Source organism: Lutra lutra, chromosome 6 (assembly GCF_902655055.1).
Source record: "Lutra lutra chromosome 6, mLutLut1.2, whole genome shotgun sequence".
NCBI classification, from domain to species: Eukaryota; Metazoa; Chordata; class Mammalia; order Carnivora; family Mustelidae; genus Lutra; species Lutra lutra.
Genome location: NC_062283.1, coordinates 40,835,137 through 40,856,488, shown reverse-complemented (window position 1 = coordinate 40,856,488; position 21,352 = coordinate 40,835,137). Strand labels below are relative to the sequence as shown.

Below are 21,352 nucleotides of genomic sequence, written 5' to 3'. Positions count from 1 at the left end.
TCCCAGCACCTCCCCCTATAGATTATGGCAAGTGATGGATGTGGTTGGCATAAAGTCCAGGGATACTAGGATATGTATTAAGAAGTAAGCAAAATGGGTATTAGATATAAAACAATGATAGTTATCATTTCTCAGTTGATTGCCAATATAGATAATATCGGGTCATTACCAAGAGAGAAGAAAATTAATGGGTTTCTGCTCCCCTCTACAGGTTCAGGATGCATTTAGATGCCGATTGAGAAACTGTCAGGACCCGATCAATGCTGATTCTTCAAGTTCTTTCCCTAATGGGCATGCTCAAATAATGGTGAGCTTTCATTTTCCTTCTGACTGTTGATTAATTCATGATTTGTGATAGGAATAAACAAAATATTCTTAGTACTAAAATAGTATCCCAGTCCATTTCGAGTGACTTTGGCTTTAGTTCATGAACATATTTTGAGCTATCAGATAAGTGTTCCGTCCGGAATGCTCAGGAGTCCTGGTGTGTTGAGTGTGGGGTTTCTGTGCAACACCAGAGAGTATTTTCATCCCTGCACAGAATAAGGGATAACAGTTTGTCCACAGGAACATGTTTGTTTACAGACCAGAACACTATGGACCTACACTTCTGGTCATAAAGCAGTGGTTCTTAGCCTTGTCTATGCGTTAGAATCTACACTCCAGACCAGTGAAATCAGAATGTCTGGGGTGGGAACCCCAGGTATTGGCGGTTCCAATATGCAGCCTCAGATTAGAACCACTGCCCTAAGGCAGAAGGGTGTGGCCACAATTCCAATTAAAGGTCAGTCACTGTACAGGAGCTGGACTGCTGAGATTAAGGGGTCCCATAGGCAAAAGCACTTTGATGTCTTTTAGAAATGAGATAAGATGTAAACTATGACTCATTAAAAATAGGGCTTAAATAGAGACTTCTTTTATCATATATTCAATTTATTATGAGTTTTTTTGGATTACACAACATAAAATAGTCGAAAGGATATACTAATAACTAAGGCTTGGGAAGGAATTACCAATTCTGTATTAAAATAAATAGATAAATACTGAAATTTCTAATTTAAAATATTAAAATAAATTTTAAAAATTCTAAATAATATCTTCCAGTATATGACTAGAAGAATTTAATTAAGACAGGCTAATTTAATTTTGTCATTTAAAAAAATTAGCTGATCTGTTTGGGGGTAATATAGGGATGAAAGTGAACTCTAGCAAGTTCTAGACCAGATTAGTATTATTCAATTTTCAATTTTAATTCCTAAATCTCAAAGGCTTTTGTCAATTTGAATGAAAATGGATCATAAGAAGAGCCTAGTTTGACTATTAAAGGTTTGACAAAGCTATATTATATGATACTACATTGTAAATAATATACTCAAAGTGAATACTTTATAAAAAACAAAGACATTTATTTAACTATGTTCATAATAATACACATTATTTTTTTTTGTGGTTTAAGAAATTATCTTGAAGCTCTATCCTTTTATAGACGGTGTCAGTCTCCTGACTGAAGATGACAGTGGGTAGTGTATTGCTTTATTAAAATTGTATGCTTTAATTCAACATTTGGTCTCTAAGAAACAGGCTTGAAAACAATTTGATTATTCCTCAAGAAACTTCTTTTGCACAGAACAATAATCTAGTACTGCCTAGTCAGGTATCTGTAAACTTTAATCTAGTTAGTAAAAGTCACTCGAGGTCTTCATTAAAGGTTGATTCTATGCCTTATGATTTGTTGTTACAGACAGACTTCGAAAAGGATGTAGACATTGCTTGTCGATCAGGTAAGAATATTTGGATTTTGAAAATATCATGAGGGAAGTGAAATCACTTTTATGATTTTGATTTTAATGAAAATGCCACAGTTTACACATCACATATTCATGTGGATGAATAAATAGAATCTTTCAAAAGGAAAGCATTGTAACAGCAGAACGTGGTAGAGGGGGAGGGATGAGGGCTGAAGGGAGAATGAGGATTGACAGAGAAATGAAGAATGCTCGTAGGAAGCACAGTGACAAAGGGAAAGCACGGACTTGGAGACATAAGACTTCCATTCCACTGCTCCCTGGTTGTCAGGGGTAAGGCCAGTGAGTTTGGCCTCTGTGTGCCTCACTTTCATCATCTGTGGACTATGGGTTGTTGCCAGGATGAAATACATTGTGTGTGTGTGTGTGTGTGTGTGTGTGTATCCTAGCTGTTGCCATTGCTACCTACTTAGCAGAGCCCAGAAGAAACCGTGCAGTGCTCTCTGTTTTAGAGAGCTAGGGTCCCATGGATGGTGTCCCTTATGGTTATCCTCAGCCTGGGGCGAAATTTTCACCAGGAGCCGATGACTCAAGAGTTTCAAAGGAAATTACATGTTCCATTTTTTGGATAATTCCAGTTGTTGCAAATGTTTCTGTATATTGAGATATAATAATATAGCTTATTTTACGTTGTATTCATTGACTTTAGTGCTGCCTTCTAAAATCAGAGTGGCTGTCTACTTTATCCAAATATCCAGATGTTTGGAAGCAAATCCCATTTAGTCCAGTCCAAGCCCTTTTTCTCCCGATTAAACCAACCATGGTTCCTCATTCATTGCTCATAGTATCCTCCCGGGCAGGCATGGTGCCCATGGAGCCTCCAGTCTGTCAGTAGATTTTAAATTATGGTGCCCAAATGTACACACTTATTCAGCATTTCTCACACTTGGCTCTTTACTTATATTAATGTTATCTACATTTGCATTTCATTTAATAACAACTGGTACTGTTACTACTGTCAACTTGTCAAGACTTCTTGTAGTTGTCAGGACTTTACCAGTAGAGGATGAGGTAGAAGTTCTGGGTTTTTTCCTTGAAGAAAAATCTGGCCTTGCATTTATCTCTGTTTGCTATTTTGCTAGTTTTAGGTTAGCATTCTATCCATTTGAAATTTTTTGGCCATTGAAAGGTTGATGAGAATACCTTCTAAATAATTTATTCAAACTGTCAATCAGGGAATTGGATGGGAAGAGAATGGGTGTAGAACCCTGCTGTGTTCAGTAGGGCACCTCCCACTACCCTTTAAGTATACTTTTCAGATTGACCTCATAACCATGAAACATCTTTGCAGGTTGTAAGATCATAGAGTTGTCATAATCACAAGAACATGAGAGACTAAGTTCATAGTCTCATTTCTGAATTCAGTGAAAATACTCTGTGTAGAGTATGGTCATAGCAGAGCAGTAGAATAGCTATCATAACTTGGCAACCCACATTGGGTCTGGGGGTAGGAGATTAGGAATCACTCTTTCTTATTGAATATCTAACAAAATATTGCTAAGAAACAGCCTCATTAGTGTTTGGTTTCCAAAGTCTGCCATTTCTGTTTTTGGACAACTGATAAAACATTTTCCCTTGCTCTGTCTGCTCTCAATAATTTCTCAAAGATCACTGGCTCTTGTGCTAGGTTCAAATCTGCGTTCTAAGATGGACGTGATCTGTCTGGGTTCCAGATGCCTGAGTTTCTTTAAAATAATTAGTTATTCATTTAATTCCTATTTTCCAACATTTAGTTTAGCTTCCTTTCAGCCTTTTCTGGTATACTCTTTATAGTTGTCCTTGATAGAGAACCAGGAGAGGAACAAAGTAGTTTTATTCAGACCAACCTTGTTAGCATCACCTGGGAACCTATTCGAAGTGTGCACTTTCAGGCCCTACCCCAGATCTACTGTGGGGCGGGGTACAGTTATCCGTGTTCTTGCCAGCTGTCCCGGTACTCTAATGCATGCTGATGTCGGAAAACCGCTGTACTGGACCATCCTCCCCAAGCTGTGGTCTCATCTGTCAGTATTCATCCTGCTCTCTTGTTAAGTTACCCTTTTTCCCCAGACTTCGTGGCATTCTGGGATTTAGTGTTCCTGAACCGTTATTTTGTTGAAAAAATATTCTTGTAATTTTCTTTTTTCTTTTTGTCTGTGCCCCTTTTAACTGAGCTCATCAGGAATTTGCCTCAAATTTTCCCTTAGAGGTTCCTGTTCAGTTCAGTTTTAAAGTTTCAATTCATGGACTCCAAGTAAACTTCCTCTAAATTTTGTTGAAATTCACTTTCCCAAAGGGTGGAATACATATCTGATTATGCAAAATACTGATGTGCTTTTTGTTTTGCTGTGCTGTATGTATGTTTTGCCTTTTACAACTTAATTAATTTCTCGTAAAAGTCCCATCCCTTTAACATCATGTTTGTAATGTGTAGGTGGTATGCATTTGTTTAGTTTTCCATTTGAAATTTGGATATCCATTTTAAGCAAGTCTAAGAGGCAGAAATATCTCTCATATGGAGTAGACACTACTTCATAAGAACTGTCTTTCCTCAAATATTTAAGATACACAATTTTTCAGTAAAGATGGCTGTGTCATGTCATAAAAATATGGGAACTATAACTACAAATCATATTAATTGATACACAGCTAAATGAATTTTGCACAAATACAGATTATAAAATCAATATTCTATACAAAACTTTCCTTTATAGTTTCTAATACGTTCATAAAAGTGTAAAGCTATATATGCCGACCAGTTCCCATAACTTGCCTTTAAATTGTACTGCTATAAATTTTGGATTAGTTTTTACATGCAGTTAAAGATTAAAAATATTCTTCCCTGAATTTGGAGATTTTTTAAAGTATTTTATTTAAAGTGTCATTAAGTCTATTAATTTAACATACTTTGCTCCTTAATGTTTTTATGTAAATTTTTCCTGGCAACCACAGTTCATTACTGATCTGAGGTTGGGAAGTAACTTTTTTAAACTGAATTATTCTACTTTTTTGTATAATAAATACAAAAACTTACAACCAATTGTGGATTAATAAAAATTTATATGTAGATATAGACTTAATGTGATTTTTAGTGTCTGAAATAAAGAGACCTAGTACAATAATTAAGTACAGTATCTCTAAAGATAAAAGATATTCCATGAATGATGTGGTTTTTTTTGAATGATGCATGTTTTGAAATAATTTTGAAGGCTTCTCTTCTTTGTAGTTAGGAAAGACGTAATCTTCTGGTTTTTAACCTCTGCTTTAATGAATAATCATTATGGTGCTATTTGAAAATTGGATAAAAATGGGTAAGTTTCAATATATCTGCAACTTTTCATGAGGAAACAATGAACCAAATATTTTACAGTCATCTCTGCCTAATGAAATTTTCAGTGACAATTGCTCTGCCTTGTAGGTAGAACAATATTAAGTGCACACATTGAGCCAACCTACAGTGCTCTTCTGTATGTTTTCAATACCAAAATTACCAAGAATATTTTTCAGAATTTCCTTCCTTCCTACCTCAAAACTGACATCTGTTTACAACTAGGCATGCCTCAAGTCATTCTGCTGCTATTACCCATAGCATGTGACTTTCTTCTTAGATAGAGACAGGAGAAAAATGATAAAATATATTTTAATTAAAAATTCTGAATTCTTTCATTGGTTTGTTTTGGTTTGGTTTGGTTTATGTTTTCATTTCTTCCCCCTCTCTTACTACAAGTCATCCTGAATTTTCCATTTTTCTAAGTCATTATTTCTAAGGCTTAAAATTAAACTGAGTTTTCAGAGGCTCATATGGTTTTTTCCTGCTTAAAGTCAGTAGCAATTTTAACACCCTCCCCCCACCCCCAGCCCAAGGGCATTCAAGCATATGGATTGATCTTGTGAAGAAATTCTTTTTTTTCTCCACATGGAACTGAAGATGATAAAAACTTTTGAACTCTGTATCTACCTTGACCATATGGACTTCATAGATAAATGCTCATTAATTTTCAACGTGCATAATTTTGGAGGAATTTCTAATGTAGTATGATGAAATTCTCATTGATTACCTCTTTCAAGAAGTATTTTAATGAATAGAACTTGTAGAATTCCTTAGGGGAAGAGCCTTTGAGAAAAAGTCAAATTTATGCGAATATATCCATGATTTCATAAATCTCTTTACAAAAGACTGGTGGAGAAACTTCTCTGGTGTCTGCCTTTCCCCTGAAAAGCTATGCAGCGTTGTTTAAGAATAGGGTATGGAGATTTTTGCAAGTCCATTAATCAACTTCCAGATGTGTTTAGCTGTGGACTGCTGGAGATCTATAAAAGCATATCAGAATCAATAAAGAGTGATTGAGTAATCTGGACTATCCACAAGCAATAGATATGTAATTTTTTAAATATTATTTTTTAATTTGATTAAAGCTATTGTTTCCTAGAGCGATGGCAGACTGCAGTAACGAAAAGCTAAAAACTCACTAATTCTCTCCTGTGAATTTTTGTTTCCTAATTTACAGTTCTTCATAAGGATATTGGTCCTTGCCGAGCGGCAACAATAACAGGAACGCTCTCTAGGATTTCTCTCAACGATGACGAAGAAGAAAAGGGAACAAACCCTGAAGGGCTAAGCTATTCCACACTGCCTGGAAACGTCATTTCCAAAGTCATTATCCAGCAACCCACGGGTATGCACATGCCCATGAGTATGAATGAGCTGGGCAATCAGTGTTTGAAAAAAGAGAACAGTGAATTGCGAAGAACTGTGTACTTATGTACAGATGACAATTTGAGAGGAGCAGATATGGACATGGTCCATCCTCAAGAAAGAATGATGGAAAGTGACTATATCGTGATGCCCAGAAGTTCTGTAAATACTCAGCCATCAATGAAAGAGGAAAGCAAGATGAATATTGGCATGGAAACCTTGCCACATGAAAGGTTATTGCACTACAAAGTGAATCCCGAATTCAACATGAATCCCCCTGTAATGGACCAGTTCAGTATGAACTTAGATCAACACCTTGCACCCCAGGAACACATGCAGAATTTGCCCTTTGAGCCTCGCACAGCTGTGAAGAATTTCATGGCCTCTGAGTTGGATGATAATGCAGGACTATCAAGAAGTGAAACTGGGTCAACGATATCAATGAGTTCATTAGAGGTAAGCAATGGAATAAGCCTTTCCTTGATACTTGAAATATTTGATATTTGAGAAATTGATTCATATGACACTGGATTGAGGGAGAAGTGTCATATTACCTTTTCCAGTTATGTACCATACAAAAATTTTTGGCATGTTGGGGTTAAGATTCTAGACATATTTTTTTTTTCCCAGTAGTACTCAGAATGCTCTTTCTCAAGATCATGTTTTGAAAGGGGAGCCCTCTATATTTAAAAGGATATGAATCAAAATTCTTTCATAATGGAAAACAAGTAGAGCACTCATAAAGGAAAAAATAGAAAATCTTCCTGATGTTTCTCAGGTACCAGAGATCCTTTTGGTGGTGAAAGTAGTTCATGGATGGCATTACAAACTTAAACCAAAATCTGGAATTTCTGTGTGAGGGCATCCATTAAAAATAAAAATGGAATGTTTCTTTGGAGTCTTCCATTACACTGATTATAAACTCTATTTTTATGTTAGATCGATATCTTTCAGAGTAAGTGTTTTGCTCTCCACTCTTGTAGAATGATGACCACTAAAATTTTTTATCTTAAATTGTGAGCTCTCAGGAGGGATGTACATTAATCAGATTAAGAATCAGGACTCTGAGGTCCAACCACATGGCTTTTCTATAAAAGCAAATTCTCCTCAGCTTCTTTGCAACTCATAAAATGAAATACAGAGTAATCAACTGTTACCAATATCATTCATCTTATATTACAATTAATCAAGTAAGACCTAAGGAACGTGTCTTTTTTTTTGTTCATATGAACCATGTTACTGTTTTATCTGTGACTTTTTATCTCGTACCTTGAAATTTTGCTATAAACCTACTGCTGATGTATTACATATTTTAGTATACAATGCAATATATGTACTCTTTTGCTTGTATTGCCAATTGTTTTTAAGATGATAGGTCATTTCATAAGATACCACTAAGAGAAAGACACTATAACTTGTCACTTACCCTTTTCATCAGAAATATGCTGATCATCATATGTTCTTGTGTTCAGAAGTGCAGAGAGATAATTGTCCCTCCCTTCTCCCCACAAAGCCATTCCTTCTGCTAGGTCAACAGGAAAAGAGATCCTGTGAGACTAGAGTAACTTGATGAGTGGTGCGATTTTGAGATTTTTTTTCGCAGCTGGATCAAGGAACATCTAGATGGGGAAAATGGAAAAGTGGATGGGACCTAGAGTAAACTCCTAGATTCTAGATCAATCTTAAACAGACTAGGGTTTCTGAAAAGGATCATCCCTTACAACCAAAAGCATAGGGGCAGTGAGGCCAAGTTAACTGTAGAGGGACAGGAACTCCCATGACCGTGGGACAAAAGTGGTCTGTCCTTCTGAATTAGCAGACTCGCTACTATTTCTCTTGTGTATCCCAGAGACTAGGAGGTCACCTCCAGTACAATCACATAAGCACAAACTACCAAATATGTATGCAAAATCACATTTCAAAAGGATTTTCAGTGAGTGTGCATGTAATAATATAAGTAATCATAATTCTGATGTACTACTTGAAAATCATAATGACCATATGAGTCCTTTCTATAAAGGGGCTCTTTAAAATGTGCTCAAGGGGTTAGAATGGAATTGCATTAAAATACCTTATTATAAAAATGCTTTACGTCTAAAAGCCTAAAAACGTCTCTGGGTTTAATGTTGTACAGGTCATGTGTGCTTGAACAATAGACTAAATTTCCAAGTGTTGCTCTGTTCAGTTTGTAATTTTTCCAAATCTCCATATCCTTATTATTAAGTGTAAGCATCATATGTAACTGTGATTCAGCCAAGAGATCTGCATTTAAATGACTTAGAGATCATAAGGCTTACATCTTATAAAGGAAGAAAATTCAGGATTCAAAATGAAAATTCACTTCCTCATTTTCATTCTTTGAAAGAGTTTAATAGTAATTGCTTATGGTGACCATTTTAGGAGACAGCTGAAAGAGAATATATAGATGTGGGAATGAATAATAAAAATTAGCATTTATATAGCATCTTTCATTAGCAATCCTCAAATCACCTTAAAAACATGAATTAATTAATCTTCACAACACCTCTGTGCAATGGATAAGTTGTTATAATCCATGAAGTAAAGTCATTTATTCAAGGTTACAGAGCAGGTGCATAGCACATCTAGGAAAAGAATCTTTCTGTCCTGATCAATTTTGTGCTGTCTAAAAGTGACAGTAATGTGTCTGGACATTAGCAGGAGAGCAATTTAAAGTTTGTTTTAACCCTTGACAGACACGTGGTCTTACGGTGAATAAAGACATGACAGGAGTAAAGTTTAGGTATACACAGCTAGAAGATTTTGGAGATAGGACCTTGGCCCATGAAGATAAAGCTGGTCGTGCAGCTTTCCTGATGAGCAGAGCGGTGCATTGTCAGGTTGAGTTATCAGCTCTGCTAGACTGTATCTGCAGGGCCAACCACTGAGGAAGATGATATCCTGACATTAGAGAAAGAACCAGAAGATGACTACCTCCGTAAAGAGGGGATCAACGGTAACCAGGAGGTACCTGGAGTCTTTTAGAAGACAATGTGAAGATGCAAGTGGGTGAATATATAGATGACATGAGGCCCAAACCATGGATCAGTTTGAGTTGTCTCCTGTTCCGAGTGACAAGGATGATCACAGCCACGGGAACTCCCAGCCCGGGAAGCTGCAGCAGCAGAGGACCGCCAGGTGCCTTAGGGTCCTTTCAAGAATATTATAAAAATGATGTTCATGTGATTTCAGGAAGTTTCCTCCAGAGGAATGGATATTCACAAACTGCCATGGTGGGAAGAGGGGTTGGGGGAAGAAGGAGGAGAAGATGAAAGCCACCAGTTGTAGCACAGAATGTAGTATGTGTAAGGAGAAGAGAAGGCAGGGAGAAACACGATTTAAGGGGAAGAAAATGAAAGCCAGAGTGGGTGAGTGTGTAGAAGTGTTTATTCAAATAAGCAGGAGGCAACAAAAAAAGGACGGAGGCCCCCCAACCCTGAAGGCAGTGCCAGCCGAAAAGGCACTAGCCTACAGGGGAATTTGTTTAACTCCCAATTCCTGAGTATAAAAAAGTTTGATGAATTCAGGAAGTTTCTTGGTGTAAAAGCTTATCCAGATTGTCTCCCTGCCTCATAGTACCTTCTTTTTTCTTATAATGTGTTATCTTCCATCTTCCAAACTGTATCCATTCTCAGAATGGGCTTGATGAGCAATTCTGAGAATTTTAGTTTCTGAAAGATTTAGTTCCCACAACTATGGGATAATTGCAATTTTAATATGATAGAAATCCTCACCTTGGCTCCAGCCCTCGATGTCCTCTAAGCAGTTTAAGGTCAAGAAGAATAAAACTGTCAGGGCTGTCTGGGTGGCTCAGTCATTTAAGGGTCTGAATCTTGATTTTGGCCCAGGTCACGATCTTGGGGTCATGAGATCGAACCTCACATTGGGCTCCGTGCTCGGCAGAGTGTCTGCTTGGGATTCCCTCTCCCTCTCCTTCTGCCCCCTCTAAAATAAACAAATAAATGTGTTTAAAACAATTAAAAAAAAAAGAAAAATGAAACTGTCTCCAGCACTCAAGTCATTCACCTTCAATTAATAAAAAGAATGTGTTGATATTCGGTGTTTATATAAAGCAAGTAACCACTACATGCTATGGAGCACATGGGGAAAAGATTAAGGTATCATATAGTTCTTAAGCCATTTTGAGGCCTATGAAACATAGTCTAAATTTTGGATTGTGGTTCTATTTATTTTTTTAAAGATTCTAGATAATGTCATTGTAAGATTGGTCAGAATTTACTTTGAATCTTTGGAACAGTAGTATTTATTCCACAGCCTGTAGCTGTTAGATTTAAATAATAAAGACTTCCTTACTCAGAAATCTTCCCAGTTTGTATGTATGTCCTGGGCCTGTTTGGCACACGGTCCATTCTGCACCGTTTTCACCAGTGTCACTGAGGGCCCGTGCAGGTTCCGGGGCTTCTGGCTGGGAGAGATTGGCCACGAGGGGGCGCCGGGGAGAGATTGGAGGTGGGCAGAAGGGAGAATCCCGGGATATTTCTGCCTTTCCCATCCATTCTGCTTTGGACACCATCTTGTGCTTTAGATACAGTTTCTTAACGTTTCTGGCTTTGGCCAGGGGCCTCAGCCCCTAAGCCTAGTTGACAGTGCCATCTCCTTTTGTCCAGCCTGGAGGCATACTCACTTTGGCTAACCTCTGGGTTACCTCGTGATCCTGTATGTGTAGCTTCTCAGCTCCACTATCACTAGAATTCTTATGAAACACTTTGCTCAGATGTAAATACATGAGTGGTTCCTCTTATTCTCCTGACAAATTGTGTCTTAATTTTTCTTATTCCTGAGGAAACCCTTAATGAGTAATCAGAGTTAGATTACAACACGATTTTATCAAGACCAGAAAGTTCTGCTACTCCAGGTTTTCTGACCATTTCGGTATAAACTTAACAATATATCTGAAAACATTGTCAGTTAAGTCTCCCTCAATTTATAAATGGGTAGAAAGGAATGCCATTCTAGGCTCCCTTTTTATACTCCAGTTTTCTGGACATGAATTACAGAGCTCTCACCATAATGGGTTTTAAAGGTAAAACATGTTAGCTATAATGTCACATTACAGTTGCCTCCCATAAAGCTCTTGTGAGGATCAAATTAGATAATGATGCGCAAACCCTTTGAAACTTGTAAGAAGCATTTCAGATGTAAGGTTGTGTTATTATTTCATTACCATTATATCTCGAATTTCTGTGAAGAAGCTTGAATGCTATATTAAATCAATATTTACGGCTTTAGACAAAATATTACGGCCTCACTTGGGAGCTGGGAGACTGTCACTAACAGATACCATTATAAAACTGACCTTTGAACAGAAGATACTTTTTCTTTTTTTACATTTTTTTTCTCACAAAGCTGTGCTGAAAGGAAGGCTTGCCCTTCTTTACTGTGTGTGTGTGTGGGGGGGGGGTTAAGATTTTATTTACTTATTTGACAGAGAGAGAAGGAACACAAGCTGGGGAAGCGGGAGAGGGAGAAGCAGGCTTCCTGGGGAGCAGGGACCCTGATGTGGGGCTCAATCCCAGGACTCGGGAATCATGACCCAAGCAGAAGCTTAACGACTGAGCCACCCAGATGCTCCCTTCTTAACTGTTTTTTTTTTTTGCTCCTAGGTTAGGGAATTTTGTCTTTTATGAAGGCATGCAAACAAAATTAGCTGAAATAAACGTCATTTTTCAAAATTAATTATCCTCAGGTTTTATTTTCACAGATATTTTGAATGGATTTGGTATCAAAGATTTCTCCTTGAGTATGTTCATGGCTCACTCCATAATAAAACTTTTAATAGCAGTCATATTGCCATTTATTAATCACTGCAATTTATTCCTTGCAGTGAATTTTCTAGTGTCTGGTCCAGTTTAATTTGAAGTGACACAAACAATGAATTATTCCCTCTGAGAAACCATTCATTATTCTAGAGGATTTAGATATGGAGAGATGCCTCAGTGCCTATACTTGCTAAGTATTCCTCTGTGTGGCCTCATACTCTTGTGCTTTTTTACTCTTAAATCATCCTGAACTTTTTTCCCTTCCATTAGTGATAAGCCTGCATTCCCCTCAATTGTCTTTTAATTGGCTGTCAGTTAATCCATTCATAATGGTTTTCTTTGTGTATTTAGTCTGCCTGCTTTTCCATATTCTCCCAAAGAATGAGAAAAACAGCAACAAAACAAAAGAAATGAGTCACATTTTGGACTTGTTTAGCTGCCATCGTGTACCTCCTCCAATTATTCATCAATAATTTTGTGAATTATTGGGCCAGTCCCTTTGGTAGATGCTAGGGATATAAATGTGATCAAGAGATGTGGATCCTATCCCTGTGGTGAATAAACCGTATGGAAGAGAGAAATAATTAACTGGTAACAAATGAACAATCTGTAAGAGTGTACTAGGCTGGGTCAGGACCATGGAATGTGAGGGAGAGACTTGATAAGGGGGTCGACGACTCCCAAAGTGCTGTATGGAGTGAAGTTAAGAAGGAATATGGCTTATGAGGCTCTGTCTGGAGGTTGAGGGGATGTTTTAGGCAAAAGAAACTGTAATACAGAGATAGGAAGGAGTTCGGAATACTTTTCACAGGATTCGAAGTCCTGTGTAACAGCGGGTGAGCTCCTTAAGATGTCATTGGCATAGGAAGAAAAAAAGCCAGATTTTGGAGAGCCTTGTAAAACAATTGAAGCAAACAAGGAATGTTAAGTGAAAGATGGGCATGATTTCTCCATCTATCCATCCATCCATCCATCCATCTATCCATGGTTTGGAGGGAAAGATTAGGATTCAGTGGTATTAGGAGAGGAGATAGAGCAGAAAGCTGGAGGACAGTTAGGGAGCTACTGAAGTTATCCAGACAGGACAGGAGAATGCCTTTGACCACAGACATGATAGTGAAGATGGAGAAGAGTGGACGGATCAAGAGAGATTTCAGAGGTGGAACAGACACCAGTTGCTGGTGAATTTGATATGCAGCGTGAGAGATGGGGAAAATGAAAGGTGACTCCTAAGCCTCTAACTGGACCAACTAGATATCTGACACTTTCTGGATGGGAAAGACATGAAGAAGAAAAGAGTGGAACTTAAAAGTGGTATTTACCACCATGGGATGAAGGCTATCTTCTAGGAGAGAAGGTGAGAAAAAAAGAGAATTCAGGAACTCAACACTTAGAAGATAGTGAGATAAGGGAGAGCCAGCAAAGCACACTTGAGAATGAGCTACAGCAAATAGGAAGAGGAAAAGGAAAAGCTAAGATCATGTGTTTTATTGGGGAAGTGGTTAAATTTCAAAAGCTTCTGAGAGTCCAGCAAGCTAAGGACAGAAAGTTGACCTTGGAAATTGACCAGATGGAGCTCATCAGAGACTTTAACAAGAAGAATTTGAATGAAGTGTTAAGGATAGAATACAAATTACAATGCGTTCTAAGTGGAAAATTAGGAAAAGGAAACCACATAGAAGACCTGAAGAGATTTTTGTATCCCCTACTATGACAAAAAAGATCCTTTGTATTAAGTTATTTGAGAAGTTGAGGAAACAGAGACAGAGGGAATCTGTGTCTTCATAAAGTATTTAACACCACCCTGGCTTATTTTAAATTTATATGCAGCAGTCCTTCAGTTGTCAACTTTATCAGAAAAATTGTTATGACTTGATCACTTTTATTAATAGATTTTCATTTTTTTATTTTTATTTTTTTAACTCTTTTTTTTTAAGATTTTATTTTATTTATTTGACAGAGATCACAAGTAGGCAGAGAGGCAGGCAGAGAGAGAGGGAGAGGCAGGCTCCCCGCTGAGCAGAGCGCCTGATGCGGGGCTCGATCCCAGGACCCCGAGATCATGACCTGAGCTGAAGGCAGAGGCTTGACCCACTGAGCCACCCAGGCGCCCCTAGATTTTCATTTTTAAAATGTATAACCACTTTTTCTAACCACTTTTGTACCTTACAATAACTTCCAAGCAAACTCAGAGGGACATTTGAATAAACATGTCAGTCAGTCACCGTTGCCATGAACTTGAGTACTTTTTGAAAGACTTTCCAACTTATTGAATGTATACCAAGGATTACAGAACTGAACACTCTGGTTCTTGTGACAACATGGTTTCCCAGTGCCAGATATCCTCTTTAAGATAAACTAGATTTTGCAATGGGAGGCACATCATGGAGGTGGAGGTCAGCTATTACGTGTTATTGTATGATTGCTTATAAAGTATCCCATGTTCGAATGGTTTTTACGTTATTGTAGTTGACACAATTCTTTTATATTGCCATTAGATTTTCTCTCAAGAAGTAACATGTTGAATGCTTTTTTTTTTTTTATCTTTTAAATATAATTGACAAGTAAAAGTTAATCTGCTTGAACTTACTTTATGGCTAGAAAACATCTCAGTCCCACTGCTGTCAGCCTTGGATTGACTGGGTCCTCCATTGTTACTCTTGCTGAGTTCTAGTAACCATCAACAAATTATCACAGGCATCTTAGCTACAAAATATTACCTCTTCTACCCCTGAGCAAGTAGTGAGAGACCGTGGATAAAACCCAGGGTTTAGAGTCAGAAGACCTGAGTGTGAATCCCAGCTCATTTGCTTACTACCCAGTTTTAAGTGGACAAGTCATTTTAACTACACTGGTCCTCAGTGTCCCTAATTCATAGAATAGATATTAAAAAATGATACTTTCCTGACCATCCCACAGGGCAGGTAGCAAATGTGAAAGCACTTTATAAACTATGAAAGGTTGGTACACTTGGTCAGTATTGTGGGGATATGAATAATAGGACACAAATTTTAACCTCCCAGGGGCTCTGAAAATCTGCCACACTTATACGATTCTCTAATTTTTAAGTCTTCACTGCTTATCCCCACCACCACCATCTTTAAGCTGTTTTGATTGAAATCTGTGTGCTTCATTTGTTTATTTCTTGTTCTAATCCTTTAAGGCTGCTGGTTATGATATACCTTTATGTTATAATTTAATTTTCACAAAATTAGATAGAAAACAGAGAAATGGGGTTTGCCTGGGTGACTCGTGGGTTAAAGCCTCTGCCTTTGGCTCAGATCATGATCCCAGGGTCCTGGGATTGAGCCCCGCATCAGGCTCTCTGCTCGGCGGGGAGCCTGCTTCCCTTCCTCTCCCTCTGCCTGCCTCTCTGCCTACTTGTGATTTCTGTCTGTCAAATAAATAAATAAAATCTTTTTTTAAAAAAGAGAGAAATGTATTTATAAAAATATATCCATTTTCTTTTTCATATTTTATATCAACATAGGTGCATAGGTGACATTAGCTGTCAGAAGAAGAATCTCTTTCCAGTGTTCTTCTAGGTTCCCATCTCTTGTTCTTGTTCCTAAAATATGGGGCCTGTGGTAACATGTGTCTATCAGCATTTCCAGTTCTTAGGCTACACAGCTTTGCATCCAGAAACAGAGCAAGGTACAGTTGTTATGACCGTTGGCAACAGAGAACCCCTTAGTGCGTGCAGTAGAAGGGCCTCTTACTTGCTGGCTAGCGGACCCTTTTCCATAGGATCTCACCATTTAATTTTCAAGTGGAACGCAGAGCTCATGATTAATGTTCTATAATAACGGCTTAAAACTGTTCCCATGTTTGCATTTTGCTGTATTAAGGAAAGAATTTTGCTTAATGTATAGTTACAAAAACGTCCTGCTGAGTCACAGTGCCAAGAAGGCAAAGCATTCAAGAGCAGAATGGAAACACTGACATTCAGTCTAGCATACAGCAGCAAAGTGTGATGTGCTACATTGGAGCCTGCTTTTTTTTCTTTTTCTTCTTTTTTTTTTTTTTTCTATACAACATTGTTAGTGAACAATAGTGGCAGGAGATGGCAAAGGAGGCCTGGGTTAAACACTTTCCTACACATTTTTCTCCTTCTGGGATGTCACCACAGCTAGGCTACAGTGATGCTGGAGACAAAAACCTAAGTGACATCAGTGTGCCATTTGCATTTAATAAAGCCATCTCCTTCCTAGTGCTCTCCATCATCATACTTGAAACCTGGGTTCTATAATCCAACTCCACCAAAATCAAATAATTTCAAAACTTTTAGGCTTTTTTTTTTTTTTTTAAACAAAATCTTTCTTTTAGTATATCCCCTTCTGTCTAGTAAAGCATGCTTGGGGGAGTTGGTTACATAGGGACGCTCTGGTTCTACAGTGATGTTGTAACTCTAGCTGCAAAAATGTAGACAGGTTTTTCAATAAACTATGTTAGTGCCTGTCTCTCTCTGCTATTTAGCAGTTACAAGAATCAACTATCATGGGTAGGATTCCCTGATAGGTTTTTGAAATTAAGGTAAGTATTGGGATAGAAGAGAAAGAAAAATTTTAAAAAGTTTGTCTAAAGGTTTACATGATATTCAACTACCTAAATATTACTTGTTTTTAATATTTATTTTTTGTTTCACTCCCACTTCCTCCCAAAAAATCCAAATTAAAAAAAAACAAACAAAAACAAGCCTCATATTGGAAACTTGCTTTTGTTCTCTAAAAATTTGGAAGATCCTTTCTACATTTACCAGATATCTCCTTCAATATCAAATCCCTCTGAGCATATGCTAAGTGTACCTTTCCTACACTAATATTCAGAGTCACTTTAATTTCATTTAAGTAATATTTCCTGATTTTATCAGGTTTATTGCCTATTTTATTATATGTTGATCTATAACTAGAATTAGGAGCTGCTTAACAGAGTCAGAGGCATAGAGGAACACTGAGATATTGACATCTACACTTATGTTTCTCTAGGGTTGGACAATCATCATTATTTTTTTATTAAATTAGAATACTTCTGCTTCTAAGAACTAGCAGTTAGGACTTTCCTATCATGGAGAATTGTCAAATACCAAAAAATCTGTGGTTGAGACATACAGAACTTTAGGACTCAGAGGGCCAGAGAGATTTTGGTAGAAATGAAGCCTGGAGATAGGCTGCTAGAAGTCTTGAGATGACTAGATGATTTTTTTGTACATAGCTTTTAATCCTTTGTGTCTCTAAAGTAAAAAAACATAGCTTTCCTATAACAGATGTAAAGTCTCCTTCAAGATTGAATGTTTTGTGTGAAAAATTCCTACTGAAAAATTAAAGTTAAGAGGTCAAGATGAGAAGTACTCTGTATTTTTATATTCTTCCATTTTAAAGGAAGTTCAAAATAAGAATGAAATCATTTGGATGAAAGAGATGAAATCATAAAAATTTCAACATACTCTTCTGTGAAGGAAAACTTGTAATACAAATATGCGCAGGACATTTTATTGAAAATAATTTTCATTCTATTTGAATGACTAAACATAACTTTATATTGGTTTTTCTTCTTTTTAAAAAAATCTTACAGAGAAGAAAATCACGATATTCAGACCTTGACTTTGAGGTAAGTTTCTATGGATTTTTAAAATAATTTTAATTGCTTGAATTCGAGATTGACATATAATTACTTAAACATATTACTCTGCAGTATGTAGGAGCTCTACTTTTTAAAAAATTAAATGAGAAGTCAAACATTTTTTATTAGAGTTCATACTGTAAAACTACTTGTAGAAAAACATTTTAACTTCTAATTGACTTAGATGTATGCTAAACTGAGATATTCCAAACAAGGAATCCATTTTATAAATACTAAGACAAATGGGCAATTTGTGGTAAGGACTGAATTTGATCAATCCAGTTTGTTGTGAGGTAAGAATGTTGTTTTGTTCATTTCTCACATTTACAGCGATTATATTGGTTTTACTTCAGTAACTACCTGAAAAGAGAGCCTCTGAGAATACTTTGGCAGGTTAGCTAGACTTTTTCTGGAATTGCCTTGTGTACTGATTCCTATTATTTAGGTTCTCTGTGATACATTCCAGATTCTTTTTTCCAATAGCAAGTGTTGGTTCAGTGTGCTCCTGTGTTTTTAAATGCCTTTTCACAGATATAAACAAGATGAAGATGTTCATTTTCCAATTTGCATTGAATTTATATTGATGTTGTAATATCGATGCTAGAAATTACTGAAATCATACCATTTGAGCAGCTTATGCTAAGCACAAAATTAATGATGTTTGAGTGTCACATAAAAGGCACTTATGCATCTTGATAATTGGATATGATTCACAGCCCACTGACATAATTGGATATAATACATTATAAATGTCTCTAGCATATTTGTACTGTTTTGATGCTTACGTAGAACTTGAAAATTTTAGTTGATATTCCTAAAATTATGGAAAGCTTTTAGTAGCTCCTAAATCAATCATTTTGTGTATGTAGATGAATGTTGTAGCTCAGCAATATACATCAGGTATCAAAAGTGAGACTTAACTTTTTATTTACTGCATTGGTGAACACACTTTGATTTTATCCTAAGGAGAATTGGCCTTTTTTAGTAAAGCTTCAGAGTACAAGAAACAAAGTAACAATAAAGTAACCTCCATGATTATGTGGCAAAATTTCCTACTGATGCATCTCAGTTGTAGCAACCTGGCATGGGATTAAAAACTTCATTCTATTCTAAGTTTTAGGGTACAAAGAAAAAACATTCGGCAATCTTTTTTTTTTTTTCACTTTTTACTGCCTTGTAAGGGACAAATAATTTGTTTCTATTCTTTTGATTACCCAAAAATAGAGGATCATTGTGTATTTACTTTTATGTCCTAAAAGCAGTAAATTGTGTTACTACAAAGAAAAGGAGGTGGTAATTAATCCACGAGGTATCAGGGACAAAATACAGTAAAAGCCTAGATCTAAAATTAGGTCTCAATGCAACCAACCAAAGGTATGTAATCATAAGCTCTGAAAAGAAATCTAATCATATTGGGTCACTTGGAGCATTAGAAAAACTATTCCTTTTTCATGTGTTCTTTATAGAGACTGGTAGCAGATTCCTTAATCAGATGCTTTTCCCCCACTGCTTAGTATCCCAACATATAACCGTGGTGTTATCAAAATATTGACTGGTAATGGAAAGATGTTGCAACACAACAAGCCTGGGTAGTTAGCTCTTTAATGACTCTAGTTATCTCATGATTGCTAGAAGTACAGAGTTGGGAGCAGGGGGACACTTTGAGATATTACATTTTCTTTACAAACTTTTTAGTACCACTCCCCTGAGTCTGTGCGCAGCTGTAGGTATGTGGCAGATATCTTACAGATGGTGCTCAGAAAAATTACTGCCAGCTTTAAATGATAAATTTTAATATGATATATTTGTACTTTGTGGATGGTCCTTGGAGAAGAGTCAGAGTTGCCTCCCTCTCCTTTAAATCAGGCTGGATAAATTTCGTTTATATCAAACTACTTGCTAGTCCCCCAATTCCCATCCCATAAGCTTTACCACACAGTAGCCAATGTAGGCATTTTACCACTGACAAGCAGATTTGTCTCCTAGGCTCCTGAAGATATCTTCCCTTTGGGCCAAAGACACTCCCCAAAGTCTATACACAATAACAATATTCTCTCGACTTGTACATCCATAAAACATTGGCCAGCAAATGTTATACCTGGGGAAAAGTCCTTTTATGTTGCCAATCTCCAAGAAAATACTGCATATTTAGGAATAAATAGAGCAAAGTGTTGACTAGTCAAAATGATGTAACATCAGTTCTTACTTTTGGGAAAGTATACAGAAAATACTATAGTGATATCCCTCTATTCCTCTTCTATCTCCTTACTGGATTTGCATTCTCAGCTCCAAGCAGAGATCTAGTATTTAGTGTCAACCTCAGAAATTGAACAAATTAGAAACAAAGGTTATCATGCAGCAAATGAGTTAATTTGGGAATTGCAATTCAGGACATGCAAGCCTGGAAAAGAAAAGGGGAAGTTGGGAGGTACTGTTTTAAACATTCCTTGAAAGCATTGCCCATCAAGAGTCAGGTTTTCTGTATTTAGTGATTTTGTCCGTTGGTGCCTGGAAGGACCTTTCCTGGTTGTCATGTCCCACTGTGCAAGGAAAGAGCATGGTTATTGGAAACCATTTAAGGCCACATTTGAGTAACAAGGGATAGAAAGGAGAACTCTCAGGCATTTCCCACTTAAAGACTATATCTTAAAGAGGGTGTAAGCATTAGAGATCATCTTGAAAGGTTGAGACAGCATCACCCTATTGGATAGGTTATTTCTGCAGATGTTTGACAGACAACAGGCACAGAATTTTTAAATGATTATACAACACAAGAGAGGCAGAATAATCTAGTTTATGGGGGCACCTGGCTAAGCATCCCACTCTTGTTCTTGTCCCGTCTCAGGTCATGATCTCAGGTTTATGAGAACGAGCCCCACATCAGGCTCCATGCTCATTGTGGGGTCTGCTTGTTCCTCTCCCTGCTCCTGCTTTTGTTCTCTCTCATTCACTCGTGCGCTCTCTCTCTCTCTCTCTCTCAAATAAATCTAGTTTGTATATATGGTCCTACATGAGAAGCCCAAACCTGAAAGTAATGAGCTATAAATAGATGAGATATCAGGAATCAGTTAGGTTTTTTTTTTCTCTTAGCCCGAAAAAAGACAAAACAATAAAAAATGTTTTAAATTCCAGAATTTATCCCCCTTAGCCACAGCCTGGGATATACAGGTGATGGTTTTATTTTTCTAGGCCAATGCCAAGGTAAAGGAAAGAAGGAGGGAAAGACCTTTATGTTTAAAGTATGAAGTCTTGATGTGGTGTCTTGAGTGGAAGTAGTCTGCCTTGATGTCTGCTACTTCTTTTCCATTGATCGAAAAATCTCCAGGGTTTGTACAAGAGAGGATGTCAGGTGCAGCCATCTTTAGCTGTGGGATGTACATCCAAAATTCAAACCCCTGAAGTCTGGCTGTCATTTGGGTAATGAGGAGGAGCTGGTATAGTTCCTTTCAAAGAGG

General features: G+C 37.1%; 1 protein-coding gene across 5 annotated transcripts in view; it reads left to right on the top strand.

Moving 5' to 3' along the window:
• The window catches only part of ADGRB3 (adhesion G protein-coupled receptor B3), a 727,154-nt gene that overhangs the window by 684,034 nt on the left and 21,768 nt on the right, over positions 1-21,352 (top strand). For all 5 annotated transcript variants that reach the window (XM_047734013.1, XM_047734014.1, XM_047734011.1 and 2 more), the window contains 4 exons: positions 212-307; positions 1,742-1,781; positions 6,293-6,936; positions 17,850-17,885. In XM_047734013.1, coding sequence (XP_047589969.1) covers positions 212-307; positions 1,742-1,781; positions 6,293-6,936; positions 17,850-17,885 — 816 coding nt within the window. The remainder of the gene's footprint in view (positions 1-211; positions 308-1,741; positions 1,782-6,292; positions 6,937-17,849; positions 17,886-21,352) is intronic.